General features: G+C 36.0%; 1 protein-coding gene across 2 annotated transcripts in view; it reads right to left on the bottom strand.

Annotated features, from left to right (window-relative positions):
* Positions 1–275: 275 nt before the first annotated feature.
* SNX3 (sorting nexin 3) overlaps positions 276–15,763 on the bottom strand; it is a 41,326-nt gene continuing 25,838 nt past the window's right edge. For both annotated transcript variants that reach the window (XM_058566513.1, XM_058566512.1), the window contains exons 2-4: positions 8,637–8,732; positions 2,403–2,527; positions 276–1,042 (exon numbers count right to left, since the gene is read on the bottom strand). In XM_058566513.1, the coding sequence (XP_058422496.1) occupies positions 937–1,042; positions 2,403–2,527; positions 8,637–8,732 (327 nt within the window). In that variant the 3' untranslated portion in view covers positions 276–936. The remainder of the gene's footprint in view (positions 1,043–2,402; positions 2,528–8,636; positions 8,733–15,763) is intronic.

Raw genomic sequence — 15,763 nt, 5'->3', positions numbered from 1 at the left:
AATGACTTGAGATTATAAAGCATTTTTCAAATAGACAAAGTGCTTCATAAAGACTCAATAAGCCTTAACGAATGCTTTTTCTAGTACATCATTTTTTTTGTTGTTTAAAAGAAAATACCCCATTCAAGGGGTGGTAGCATATTTGATATCACCACTGTTTAAAGAGGAATGGAGTTACAGGAATGAGAAGTATATAATTAGTAAATAATCCTTCTCAATAAGTGAGTTAAGTAGGAAAGCCATAAAGGGAAAAAAGAAAAGCTGGAGGCAACACAATCAGTGCATATCAGAAATGCATTTTTATTTTTATTTGAAAACAACTTAAATTTTTAGACAAATGATTTTAGTATATAAATTTGACTTTGTTTTTACACAGAATATAAAGATTTCCCTCACTGATCTTCCATGTGAAGGCAATTACAGGCCTGAAGGGAGATACCTTCTGCACACAAGTGTGCATCTTACATGTAGGGTACTGGAACCAACGGTGTAGTGCTCCTACACATAAATTAGGTTACATGACATCACATATTAAAAAGGGGATAAGAGAAATATTCTAGTTAATCATATTCAAGAAGCAAACATGACACAAAAACTGAGCAGGTAAGACCAAGCCAGTAACTTTAGTTAGGACACTGCAGATTATACTGGAGTAACAGGTCTGTGAGGCTATAGTGTGCACCACATTGAAACGGCAAGGAGAGCTATTTATATAGAAAGGCTGGAATGAGGGATTTTCACTAAAGCAAATTAACTTCTTGTCAACTGCCAAAACAAACGAAACAAAACAAAACAGAGCGTATGAGTGTTAGTATACTGAAGGCGTGTCATACCAGTTTCTGTGCAGCATGCTACAAGTTAGTTAGAACTTCTTCACTGGTGCATATGAATCATTAATAGTCACGGAAAGTTGCTTTTGCCCCTTCTCACCAAATTTCAGGCATGTCTTATTTTAGATGGAGTATAGCTTTTATCTATTATTTCATCCTGTAAAAACATGTGAAGACAACGTTCATTCTGTGCCAGAGGATGACCAGCGACCCTAGAAATAAAAAACAGAAATATAGTCCAATATTTTATAAAAGTGGGGGAGGAGGGTCAAACACACATATTTTAAGAGTAGGAAGCGTGTACAATTTAGTAATAACAAGTGTTATTCTGGACTGCCCATAAAGCTATGCTCTATCAACTAATGGTATATTTTCTCTCCTTTGGTTCACAAGGGTAATTCAGAAAACATTTAATCACTAGTTTTGCACTGCTTCTGGCCTATGTACCCAATTAGCTTCTTTACATATTAGTTCGTGTATTCATAAGAAACCTAAATAAATTTTAATGTTAAAAATGAAACATGTCATTGATTCTAAGAATCCATTTTAAAGAAGAAAAACATAGGAATAGAGTTAGAAATATACTGAAGTTCAATAAAAGCCCAAAAAACTAAGAAATAGGCACAAATGTCCAGTTTTCTTTTTGTTTTCTTTGCTTGCTTTTAAAGGTTTCCATTACAGACTAAACACAAGATCAGACTGGGCAACCAGACTTCTCAGAATTAAAAAATATCTAAGCTAGCACTGCCTTCTCCAAAAGGAAAGTATGTTCATAAAAAGACAACGAAGCTTGTGTGCTAAAGTAGATAAGTAAAAGTTAAAGGCTTTGTACAAATTTCCCTTCTGTTTACCTGGACTTACCAAAGCACAGATCTTCAAATTACTAGATAAAAATTAAAGTGTTGCTAATAAGTAAGCTCACACAACCTATTCTTTAGGATTTGACTTTATTTGGTCAAACTTAAGGCCAAGGAACGACAGCGAGCCCCTTCCTGGCATGACTTTATTACTCTGGCTTTTAAAAAATGGCTATATTTCAAATGGTAATAAAATTAAAAGCTAGAAATTTTGGTTTATTAAGAGCTTCTAAAGTAAAAGATAATCCCAAGTCTTCTAATATTTTCAAAAGAATATTTTGCCATGAAAATTTTAAACATGCACCTTTACACAAGACATGCTGATAATACCTCCATCTGCAAACAAAATGACTGTAAGTGTATTGTAAGTTTTATTGTTCATGCTAGAACATAGCTTAAATCAGAAGGAATCAAAAACTGTATTTTTTTAAATGCTGTAACTTTAAATGTAATTTGCAGAAATTAACCAAGAAAAACAAATACCAAATGTAGGTCAATACAAAATACTCCTTTCAATCACTCAAGTGTGTTAATATTTATCACATGATATTCAACTTGTTAGATACTTTTACTTTGTTTAAATGATACAAAAAGTTAGCTAGGAAATGGCCAAAACTATACTACAGTTTAGCTTAATATCTAAATTACTAGTAGTCACTAAAGTCATCTCAGAATACTATTCCCTCTTACACCTCAAGGAACAGGAAGCACTTACTTGTTTATAAACTGCTCCAGCCCTTGCTTCCTTTCTTCAATAAAATTGTCATCAAATATTCCATCATCTCCTCTAAAAGGAAGTTGGCGCAAAAATGCTTTCCCAGGGAGAGGGGGAACTACAACCTAAAACAACATAAAGAAAGTTAGTTGTCGAACATGCAGACTGGGTTGTGAACATTTACAAAGCACAACACGAAGACAAAGTGTATCTTCACTTATGAGAGCCATCACATTATTAAACTAGGTCAAATATAAAATGGAACCAGTAAAAAACACGCTGAAAAAAGATTGAATGTATGCTTTTGGAGGCATGATAACCAAGTGCAGAACAAGCCCAACAGACCAAAGTTCCTCAGTGGCGGGGCCCATGGCTTACTTATCATTTTTCCTGGACTTACCAAAGCACAAGTATACAAAAAGAACACTCAAACAATACCGAAATAAAGGCTACCATGACCCCCAGACTACTCTGATGCCACTTGGGGAAGACAATGCTTTATTACAACAGACACTGCCGAGATTAAAATCAACTCTTAATTAAATGAAGAAATACAATATTAACAATGTTCTTTCTGGCATGGGCAAATAAGAATTCTGTGGTCAGTTTTTCCCATTTCATACCCATTTGCGTATAGTCTTTCCTACTTGTGTTTGAGGTGATGCCAAAATAATCAACAACTCTATTTGTTGCCACTCTTCCATTTCCTGGGCTAAGAAACGGGTCAACTGTCTCCCAAATCTGCTATCCTATCTTTCCCTAAAGACCCGTCATTTCTTTCTTCCCACACTACAGGAATATCCCAAATTTTCCCCTTCAAAGCCTAACTATCCTCTAGGGTCAACTTACACTGATCTCTCTCTGGAAGTTATCCGGAGCTCAAATATCTGTTTGAATTAAATAGCACCTAGCTATTTACTTCACAAGTTAGTTTGGTTTCTCTATTCCAGGATTTCTCAACATGGCACTATTAACATTTTTAGTCAGATAATTCTTTTCATGGGGCGAGGAGGCTTTCTTGTGCACTGTAGAATATTTAACAGCATTCCAGGCCTCTACTCACCAGACGCCGCCAGTAACACCCCAAGTTGTGACAATAAAAACTGTCTCCAGACATTGTCAAACGTCTCATGGGGGACAAAACTGCCCCCAGTGGAGAATCACCAATCTATCCTATTAATGCCTTCAAATCAAGAACCTTGCCTCAGGTTTCTTATGGTTATTTTAAGAAAAGCTGGGCATAAAACAGAAGCTCAAATATCTGTTAAATGACTAACCACTTAGCTGAATCCTTATCTTACACTACAACAGAGAAAAGGTGTAAGCAAACATTCAAACAAGGAGAAATATAAATAGTAAACACCAGTAATAAAAATTATACATATTCTAAAAGAAGTAAAACTTTAAACCCTCAATACAGAGTTTCCATCCTAAAATGGCCCAGTGGCGTAGCAGTTAAGTTGGTGCACTACTCTTCGGTGGCCCGGGGTTTGCCGGTTCGGATCCTGGGCACGGACCTACTCACCGCTCATCAAGCCACGCTGAGGCGGCGTCCCACACAGAGGAACTAGAAGGACCTACAACTAGGATATACAACTACGTACTGGGGCTTTGAGGAGGAAAAAAAACAGGAAGATTGGCAACAGATGTTAGCTGAGGGCCAATCTCCCCCCCCCCAAAAAGAAGAGAGCTATCTATATCTTAAAAAAAAAAATTCAACAGGGTCAAAAAGAGAAAGATCAACACAACTTCATACAGATTAGCAAAAAACAAAGTAAGGGCAAAAAAAAAGAAGCACGAAACCAAATGCCCAACTTTATAATTCCTTCCTAGATCTACTTTCCCCAGATGACCAATGATTAAGACATCTAAAAACTTATCTCCAGAAGTTTGCTTTATCATTCTTCAATCTCTCCCCTGTATTAGCATTTGTCAACTTGAGAGTTAAAACCTGCAGGGACCTTACAACTGAGAACAAGGATCATGACCACTAACTGAGCTCCAGTAGAATGGCTATCTGATGGGCAGGGAAAAACATCTATAACTATAAAGCTATTACAAAAAAAAAAAGAATCTAGAGGCCGGCCCGGGGTTTGCAGGTTCGGATCCCGGGTGTGGACTGATGCACCACTTGTCAAGCCGTGCTGTGGTGGCATCCCATATAACGTAGAGGAAGATGGGCATGAATGTTAGCCCAGGGCCGATCTTCCTCAGCAAAAAGAGGAGGATTGGCATCGGATGTTAGCTCAGGGCTAATCTTCCTCACACACACACAAAAAAAGAATCTAGAACCAGTGCATTAAATAAATGACCACCATTAATTCAGGGTAGAATTTAGCATGAAATTAACTATGATTATCATCTGTAGAGATACAGTCTTCCTAACATAATATTCAAAATAGTCATTGAAATGGATGGTGAGGTTGTAGGTAACAGGATTAACAATCTACAAAAATCATGAGTGGCTTGTCTAGCTAAGATTCCAAAGATCCTCTTCAACATCAAATTACTTTTGCTTGAGTAATATGAGAAGATCTAGTTAGACTTCTTACACCAATTTAAAAGTCATAAATACGTGTGTGTGCATGTGGGGCAAGAAGCAGACAGGAGGCTATTTGGCCAGCATAATATACTGAACTCATACTAAAATAAAAGCTAAAAGATTTAACCATAATGACCGGTAAACACAATAAATGTTACCTACTTTCTAGCCTACTATAATAGATCTTAGTTACTAATATATAAACAAAATAACTTTAATTATTCTTAGCAATACTGTAATATAAGTACAACTTTCACATAGGTTATTTAACTGGTCTAATGTTAAAAATGAAGTATTGTGCTTCAAAGGACACCAACCAAATGAAAAACAATCCATGGAACAGGAGAAAATTTTTGCAAATCATATATCTAATGAAGGACTTGTAGGAGTTTTTTTTTATATATTCTAGTTACAACTCAATAATAAAAAGACAAAAAACTCAATTAAATGGGCAAAGGATCTGAAAAAATATTTCTCCCCACAAGATATATAAATGGCCGATAAATACATGAAAAGATGATCAACATCATTAACAATCAGGGAAATGAAAATCAAAACCACAACAAGATAACCACTTCACACACACTAGGATGGCTACAATAAAGATGAGAGATAGTATTAATAAGTGTTGGTGAGGATGTGGAGAAAAGTGGAACCCTCACATTGTTAGTGGGAATATAAAAACGGTACACTTGCTTTGGAAAACAGTCTGGGAGTCCCTCAAAAGGTTAAACAGAGTTATTATGTGACCCAGTAAATCCACTCCTAGGTATACACCCAAAAGAAATGAAGACATATGTCCAGACAAAAACCTGTACACAAATGTTCACGGCATTATTCACAGTAGTCAAAAAGTTGAAAGAACCCACATGCCCACCAACTGATGAATGGATAAATAAAATGTGGTATATCCATACCACAGAATACTATTTGGCAATAAAAAGAAATGAAGTAGTGATTAATGTTACAGCAGGATGAACCTTCAGAACATGCTCAGCAAAAGAAGCCAGACACAAAAGACTATATATTCTATGCTTCTATTATGTCCAAAATATGCAAATCCACAGAGAAAGTAGACTAGTAGTTGTCTAGTGCTGGTTGAGGACCAGTTGGGGGAGAAATCAGTAGTGACTACTAATGGGTATGGGGTTTCTTTTATGGAGTGATTTAAAAGTTCTAAAATTGACTGTAGTAATGGTTGCACAACTTTGTGAATATACTAAGAACCAATGAATGGTACACTTTAAATGGGTGAATTGTATGGCATGTGAATTATATGTCAATAAAGCTGTTATTAAAAAAAAAGTGATGCATACATTCATCAAATGTTTATTAAACACTCCAGTGTACCATGTGCTATGTTAAGCAAAGCCCAAATCTTATCAAGACACTTCTTCCCCTAAGTCAGACAAAGAAAGACAAATATTGTATAATCTCATTTATATGTGGGATCTAAACAAGTTAAACTCATAGAAACAGAGAGTAGTAGAGCAGTGGTTGCCACGGCTTGGTGGGGTAGGGGAAATGGGAGACGTTGGTCAAAGGGTACAAATTTCCAGTTGTAAGATGAGTAAGTTCTGGGGAACTACAGCATGGTGATTATAGTTAATACTATATTGTATACTTAAAAGTTGATAAGAGAGCTTAAATGTTCTCACCACCAAAAAAAAACGGGAGCAATGTGAGATGACAGATGTATTAACTAACCTCGTTGTGGTAATCATTTTATAATATATATATATCAAATCATCATGTTGCATACCTTAAACTTACATAATGTTATTTGTCATTTATATCTCAATTAAGCTGGGGAAAAAAAGACATTTTTTCCCTATGGTCATAACAAATTTCTTCTCTGTTCCCCAAAACTTTCCTAATTTGTTTTGTATATTTAGATCTTCAAACCATCTGTAATTTATATACAGTGAGTTATAAATCTTGATTCCCAAATAGACAGCCAAATGTTTCAACCCCATTTACTGAATACAAATTCCTTTCCCCACTGACTGACAATGTTATTCTTGTTAAGAACTAAATTTCCAGTAAACACATGGGTCAGCTTCTAAATTCTATTACATTACGCTAATCTGTTTGCCCACCCCTGAAGCAATACCACATTGTTTTAATTGCTATGGCCTTAAGATACACTCTGATGTCTGCAAGTGCTCAATATATGTTGAAAAGAATTTTTGGCTATTCTTAAGCTTTCTCTGATTCTAAAGCTCATATATAAATCTGCAAGTTTATAAGGAACTCCAGTAAGATTTCTACTAGAATTTTATGAGTTTATAAATAAGTTAAAAGACATGGCCTTACTTCCACCAGGCCTATCGCTAAAATGTCACCTCTGAGTGAGCCCTTTCCTTGACCATCCTATATAAGAGTAGCCCTCCTAGCACTTCCTACTTCCCTTAATTTTGTTTTTTTCAGAGCATACCACCATCTGACATACTACATATCTTACTATTTTTCTGTTTCCCCCCGCTGCCCCACACCGCAACTTACCCCATAGAATGTAAGCACTATAAGTGGGGACCTTAATTTGTTCACAGCTCTATCTGTAACTCAGAGAAAACAGAGAATGAGCTCTCAAGTGTTTATAGAATAAATGAATCTTCAAAAGTGATTATTCCAAATCAGGAATGTAATATTTCTATTTATTAAGGTCTTTTTTATCTTTCAGTGAACTTTTAAAGTTTTCTTTACATGGGTTTTGTATTTCTAGTTTTATTCATAAGTATTTTACAGTTTGATATTCTTTGGAATAAAACTGTTTTTCCTTTACATTTTTGATGGAATGCTATGATTTGTGTATGCTGCTCTTGTATCCAGCCACATTTATCTGGTTAAGAAAGTTTCCCTTCCATTTCTAGCTTATTATGCTTCAGAAATGAGCACAAGCTAGCCTTATGCTACTTCAGGGCTCCTACCATACCCACTTCTTTGCTACTACACTCTAGTAACAAAATAACTTTTGATCATTCTGAGCATACCACACGCCCTTCCATGACTCCATGCCTTCGATGTCATTCTGACACAGGGCTGAAATAGGGAACACTAGAATGAGACTTTGCTCTAATTTATTTTGTAGCCAAAGCCACCAAATTTTCTTCTAAGAGAAGACAATTCTTACACCAACGTATATAACAGGTAGCAACTGCAGGTTGCAACCAATTAGTAGATCGTGGTCGTCATTTAAAAAGCTAATCTGAAGAATATCAGCACATATCACACAGAGTAAGGTAAGTACTGGTTTATGAAACTTTTGTTATATGTACACGTGTGATGATGAAAAAATGTATTTATGATGAGTCAGTAAAAAAACTGGAAATACACTGATATAGGAGATATACTGAGGAAGAGAAAGTTGGCAAGGTGTATGGAGCAGGGAAGGTGGAATATGAAGATGAGGGAAAGGAAGGAAGTAATAGCAAGAAAGGTCTAAGTGTTATCCAGTGTGAGTGAGCAAAGGCCTCAATTGAGCCATTAAAGTAGACAAAAGAAGGAAAAGAGTTCTAGGAAAAATTATAGACTTCCCTCATCACCTATGAAATAAGATGAAATTGAACTATTTGAAAAAAACAAATTATTTTTGCTTTTACCCACTTTATTCAAGATAAATTTCTTAAGAGGTCTTAAATATTAAAATTTGGAATGTTTTGCTTTCAAGTTGCATTACAAATAATTCTTACCTTGCTCTCTCTTTCTAATTCACTTCGCAGCCATTCAAAGTCACTGTATCTTCTTCTAACGGTAGATTCTTTCAGCTTGAAAATAGGCAGATTTGTCTGAAACAACAACAAAAAAATCCACTTACAGGAATTTCAAAAGTGGGGAAGGGGCATCTGTTTGTCAAATTGATAACATGGCAAGCCCAGCTACCTTAAGATAATAAAATCATAAAGTTATTAACATTTTACCTCTAACAAAATAAAACTTGGCTAAGTGTTAAAAAGTAGGATATTTACACTAGAGAACAACTTTTAAAATGTACGTTGGCACATAGGCTTTTGGATGTCATTCTGTATGAGGTTAGTTACATAAATATAGGTCATTTTTTTCCATTTCAGTGAGCTATAAAAATGTCCTATAGAAAAAGGTGAGATAAAGCTAGCTGATTACTATCCCATTTAGATAGTACCTTAGTATACAATGCTCACAGGGGAAAGAGACTTCAACTACTTTGAAATGAAATATAAAATATTTTATTATGACTACATCAGATGTTTCATAATTAAAGAAATGAATAAAGGATTACTCTTAATTATGTTTTTAAAAAATGCCAGAAAGAGCAGGGAAGGAGTGCAATGTCTGCACTTTTACCACTAGTAGGAAACTAGGAGTCATACACATTAGATCGAGTTCATAGGTCCAGTGCTTTATAGGCTGAGGGCAGTTTAAGAACTGAAAAAAAAATGCCCAGTACTTTGAGGTTATGTTGGAATTGAAGACTGTTCATTACCAGACTGCAAAGACCACTTCTGTCAACTTCTAAACTTAAAGTAACAGCAAAGGGCCGGCTCCGTGGCTTAGCGGTTAAGTGCGCGCGCTCTGGTGCTGGCGGCCCGGGTTCGGATCCTGGGCGCGCCCCAAGGCACCACTTCTCCGACCAACCCGAGGCCGAGTCCCACGTACAGCAACTAGAAGGATGTGAACCTATGACATACAACTATCTACTGGGGCTTTGGGGGGAAAAAGATGAATAAATAAAATCTTTAAAAAATATAAAATAAAATAAAAAAAATAAAGTAACAGCAAAGATTTCTATTATCTTTTACTGAACCCTATAAAATGAGAAATTATACTACCAAATCCAATTTAAAATGGTTCATGATTAAGAACTATTAGCAGAAGCTGTATACCACCAAGATTTTATCATCAAGAATAGACTTTAAAATGCACATAATATCACAAAGTTTGTAGGGGACAGAAATGATCTAACACAATTAATACCACATCATACTGAAAATGCCATTTAATACTATATACTGTCAGATTATATTTTGTCCTTAATTCAGTCTTGGTGCTTGTAGAACTGCAGACCGGTTTCAGCTGAAAAGAAAAGTGCCACCAGAAGGAAAAACTGGCTTCCTACTTTGTATACAGGGACATCATCATCATGTAAAATTCACTCCTAGGAAAATTCCAATCATTTAAACTTAATACCACTGGTAAGTAATTGTCATTCAGCAAAAGAAAAGCTTTTTACTCAGGACCTTAAACGCATTTTGTAGTGGTCTCAATTTTTTCCAAACTGTATTAACTTCTCTATGTTATACCTTATAGCTTGGAAGCTTCTACAAATACTATTGGGCATAACACTGTATAGATTTCAAGCATGAAACCAAATCTCACAAGAGGTTTAAAAGCACTTGAATTTTCGTTCCCAGGTAACCACAACATTTGTTCATTGTATTAATGACTAAGAGCAAAATTGCACCTAACAAGACTCTTATTATACTAAAAGTCAAGCTTACATTTAGAGATGCTGGCTTCTGTACAGAGGGATATTCTCATTCCCCACAGGGAATAAAATTAGGTCCCCTGGAGAGCAGGATGATAATTCCCAGAAAGAAAGCACTGGATTATTTCTCTCTAATTTCATCCATTGGCTTTTTAACCAAGTTCACTCTTCCGTATTAAAATATTAAGTCTTTGTAAGTGTCTAAAGACAGAAAGGCCTTTACAGAATTGAGTGTTTTCTGCAGGTGAGATTTTACATTTTGAATTCCCTCCTCTCAAATTACTTTACAAAAGGGATTAGCTGCTCTCTTTATTCAATATGTTAAGATCAAGCTTGTGAAAAGAGTTCCCTAAGAATTTTCATACTTCTGGGCACGGAAGTCTATAAAGTTAATCTCTGAAACAACATATCAAGCTTACAGGTACAATGTTGAGGGAAGAGTGCCAATTCAGCTCAACTTACCTTCCATTTTCCTTTTTGAACTTTTGACACAATCATGATGATATCTGATTCACTTTAACAGAAGGGGAGCGGCAGAGAGAAAAAGTCCATTCCTCTCTATGATTAGCTAATAGTTTGATAGATTAGTAAAAAAGGCATGGTTAATTTAAGAAAATTCTTTTATTTAGCTTTCTCAGCTGGCTGTGATTTCTCTCTCTCTTTTTCTTTTTGTGAGGAAGATCAGCCCTGAGCTAACATCCATGCCAATCCTTCTCTTTTTGCTGAGAAAGACTGGCCCTGGGCTAACATCCGTGCCCATCTTCCTCTACTTTATATGGGACACTGCCACAGCATGGCCTGACAAACAGTGCATCGGTGCGGGCCCAGGATCCGAACCCGGGCCGCCAGCAGCAGAGCACGTGTGCACTTAACCACTATGCCATGGGGCTGGCCCTGATTTCTCTCTGTACAAGGACAGCTTTCGAGTTTTGATCAAGTCACATCAAGCAATTCTTAATATTATTTGCCCACTACATTTAGAGTGGTAAGTTTGTCTGTTAACTTCTTCCTGGTCATCACAAGGAGTTTCAACTCAACTTGATCAAAATACAAATGAAAAATACCAAGGTTTTTCATTAAAGCCACTAAACTACCACTGCTGATTACAAACTCTTATGATTGGTCACTTTCAACTTATCTAACCCTTATAAAATGTTCTATTTTGGTTTTCTAAAGAGAGAAGAGTAAGGATTAATTATTTTTTTCCTACATTTTTTTCCTACAGTTTTGAGAGGATTCAACTACTATTACATTTTGGGAGCATCTATAAAAGGGCATAGTGCTGAATAAGGAGAGGAATATGATGATGAATAAGACGCAGTCCTGGCTTTTATGAAACTTATAATATATAAAGGATGTTGAAGATAGGCATATAAAAGGTTAAATTTATGTGGTTAAAAATATCATACATCATAAACAAAAACAAAGTTAAAAGGGGTGGAGGGATGCACTCATATGGTGACTGACAAAAATAATGTACAACAAAAATTTCACAATAAAAAACAAAGTTTTGTTTGTTTGTTTGTTTGGTGAGGAGATCAGCCCTGTATTAACATCTGCCAATCCTCCTCTTTTTTTGCTGAGGAAGACTGGTCCTGGGCTAACATCCATGCCCATCTTCCTCCACTTTATATGGTACGCCGCCATAACATGGCTTGACAAGCAGTGCGTCAGTACGCGCCCGGGATCCGAACCAGCGAACCCCAGGCCGCCGCAGCGGAGCATGTGCACTTAACCGCTTGCGCCACGGGGCCAGCCCCAAAAAACAAAGTTAAAAGACCAAGAACAAATTGTAGACAAATACCTGCAACACAAAACAAAGGGATAATTTCATTAAAATGTAAAGAATTAAAAAACCAATGAAAGATAAAGATGCATAACTTGACAAATAAAATAGGCAGAACACAGAAAAATTAGTGGCCAATAATGTTCAACTGTACTCACACAAGAAATGCTAGTAAAACAGTAAAATCCCATTTTTATTATCAGACAGGCAGGTATTAAATTTTAATACGCAGTGATGGGAAGGGTACAGAGATAGGCAACTATCTCCAGTGATGGTAGTAAAAACTGGTATAACATTCATTCATTCATTCATTCATTCATTCATTTATTTATTTATTTATTTATTTATTTATTTAGTGAGGAAAATCAGCCCTGAGCTAACACCCATGCTAATCCTCCTCTTTTTGCTGAGGAAGACTGGCTCTCAGCTAACATCTATTGCCAATCCTCCTCCTTTCCCCCCCCTCCCCAAAGCCCCAGTAGATAGTTGTATGTCATAGTTGCACATCCTTCTAGTTGCTGTATGTGGGACGCGGCCTCAGCATGGCTGGAGAAGCGGTGCATCCGTGCGCCCCCGGGATCCAAACCTGGGCTGCCAATAGCCGAGTGTGCGCACTTAACCGCTAAGCCGCAGGGCCGGCCCCTGGTATAACCTTTAAAGGAGGGCATTTTGATGACATCTATCACTCTTTTAAATGCATATATCTTCCGAACCAACAATTCCACTAGGAATTAATCCTATAAATATTTCCACATATACAAAAAGATATTGCGGCATAGAAGTTTACTTGAGCCTTGTTTATGTAATAGCAAGAACAATAACAATAGAAAACTAAAAACCTAATAAAACTGTTACAAACATAAATTGAAATATTATACAGCTTTTACAAAATATAACTTGGCCATAGACTGATCAGGAAGCCTACCTGAGATGTGTTAAATATAAGTTTCAGAACAGTATATGTCGTATGAACCACTTGTATAATACAAAAAGCATAAAGAAATTGACAACTGATTTGGCCGGTATTCTTTTAACACATGGAGTCAGCCATACCATAGGAAAACAGTTGAAAATGATGGAAATAGGGTGAACTGCACGCAGAGAAGTAACAAGTATATCTAAGTAATTCATGTACATTCTAAAGCATAGGAGATGATAGGAAATAAAACTAAAAAGGTTAAATTGTGCCCTGAATGTCTGGCTAAGGTATCTACCTGTGAGTACCAGGAGTTAATAAACATCTCAGCAGGAAAATATCTTTGAAACAGAAAACAGAATAGAGAAGTTAACACAGAAGTAGAAGCCACAGATTTTGAAAGATTAGCTACAGGTATGTGTATGGGGTAGCACTAAGAACAGTTAGTTTCATTCTCATCACAAGAAAAAAATTTTTTTTCTAACTACGTATGGTGATGGATGTTAACTAGACTTATTGTGGTGATCATTTTGCAATGTATAAAAATATCGAATCATTATGCTGTACAGCTGAAACCTCAAAAAACAAGAATGAAAACAGCTGGGGGCCAGCCCAGTGGCATAGTGGTTAAGGTCGCATGCTCTGCTTCGGTGGCCCGGGGTTCGCAGCTTCGGATCCCAAGCGCAGACCTACACATCAAGCCATGCTGTGGCAGGCGTCCCACATACAAGTGGAGGAAGATGGGCATGGACGTTAGCCCAGGGCCAAACGTCCTCAGCAAAGAGAGGAAGACTGGCAACAGATGTTAGCTCAGGGCTGATCTTCCTCACCAAAAACAAACAAACAGTTGGCTCTAGCTACTTTTAAGGTTTATCTGCTTGAAGAATATGGACAAAAGTCATACTACTGAGGCAAACTATAGGAAAAATTCCTTAAAGCTTATACTTTGGATCTCATTTTAAAAGCTTTAGAATTATCCAGAGGAAATAAAGTGCTGAATTCTGAAATTAAACGTAAATCAGACTTAAACATGGTTAATTTACTTTAAGATGACTAAAACTTTTGAAACTTAAAAGGCAAGATTTAGTATTCTCTCATCCTGACATTTATATTTTCCCCCTAACTTTAGGAAAAGTCGCTCTAGTTGCTCAGGCTTGAGCACAGACTAGAAGCCACTATTTTCCTCCTAGCTCCCGTTCATTTTACCTAACAGGTAAAAGTGTCAAATTCAGCCATTTGTATGAAATAACAATATTTGTAGGAAATATTTTATTTGTAGGAACACTGACCAGAGACAGGCAAGACTAGAGATAAGCAAAACTAAGTCCATCAGCAGGCAAGAACCATAAACTAAGCCATAGCCTTCATCTACTTGTATATAGGTATGTACTATTAGTAAATGCTAAAGGCGAAAAAAAAAATGCTTACGGCAAGTTCAAGTAACCTTGGTCTATTTTAGACTTCTCAATTTCGTTCATGGAGTTATGAAAGTTCTGCAAATCATGTTTCATTATACATCTGAAGCAAAGACAGAGACTCCTATAAACATTTACATCAACTACTCTCACAGGATCTATATAAGAAACCCAATATTAACAATAATTTAAAGCTATGTCAGGGCTATGACCCAAAGTAACATTTAAAAAGCAGAGAATTATAATTATCTGCCCCTCAAAAAGTTATGTTAGTTGCCTGCAATCCATAGTCTATAAAAACTATTTTATTCCACATTTAAAACATACCTTTGTTAATCATTATAAGCCAAATACTAGCTAATTTGTTACCACTACTTAATAACATTTCTTTGGAAAACTATAAAACAGATTATCTATATTATCAAAGGAGGCAGAAGCTGAGAATACAAGAATGTTCACATCTGGCACTGAAAGGAGCCTTTAAAATCACATCTAAATACAGGACACAACGTTAAAAAGTCAGAGCAAAAAAAGTCAATGTAAAATCTCTTCTCCATATCCCACCCCTCCCACTGAAATCAAAGACATTAGTGGTTCTTCAACCTGGTTATGCCTCAGAATTACCTGGGTAGCTTAAAACTATTTCTTAAATGTAAGTATAACACAAATATAGAAAAGTGTGCAAATACATTGAGGGTACAGCTCAATAAGTTTTCAAACGGTAATAATCTGGGTACTCTTTAAAAAAAACAGTCCTGAGGCTTACTTTAGATCAACTAAATCAGTTTCTAGGGGAATTGGCCCTTTAAAAAAGTTCCCCAGATGATTAATTAATACAGAAGTTTAGAAATTATTACCATACCACCTCTGACTGGTTCAAAAGATCATATAAGCAGCTAAAGCAATGCTTAGAGGGAAATTTATAGCTATAAATGTTCACATTAAAAAAGAAACACCTCAAATGAATAACCTAACCTTTCACTTGAGGAAACTAGAAAAAGAACCAACTAAACACAAAACAAGTAGAAGGAACGAAACAATAAAGATCAGACTAGAAATAAATGAATAGAGAATAGAAAAACAAAAGAGAAAACATAAATGAAAAACATTCAATGCTTCAACTAAAGAAATGGAAGATTTTAATCAAATTTGAGATTATTTTTAATATCTTGTTTTACATAACTTTTGACACACAGTCATACTACTCCTTCTATGGGAGAACAAAATCAAAATCAGTA

Source organism: Diceros bicornis, chromosome 23, assembly GCF_020826845.1.
Source record: "Diceros bicornis minor isolate mBicDic1 chromosome 23, mDicBic1.mat.cur, whole genome shotgun sequence".
In the NCBI taxonomy this organism is placed as follows: domain Eukaryota; kingdom Metazoa; phylum Chordata; class Mammalia; order Perissodactyla; family Rhinocerotidae; genus Diceros; species Diceros bicornis.
This window is presented reverse-complemented; position numbering and strand designations above follow the sequence as displayed.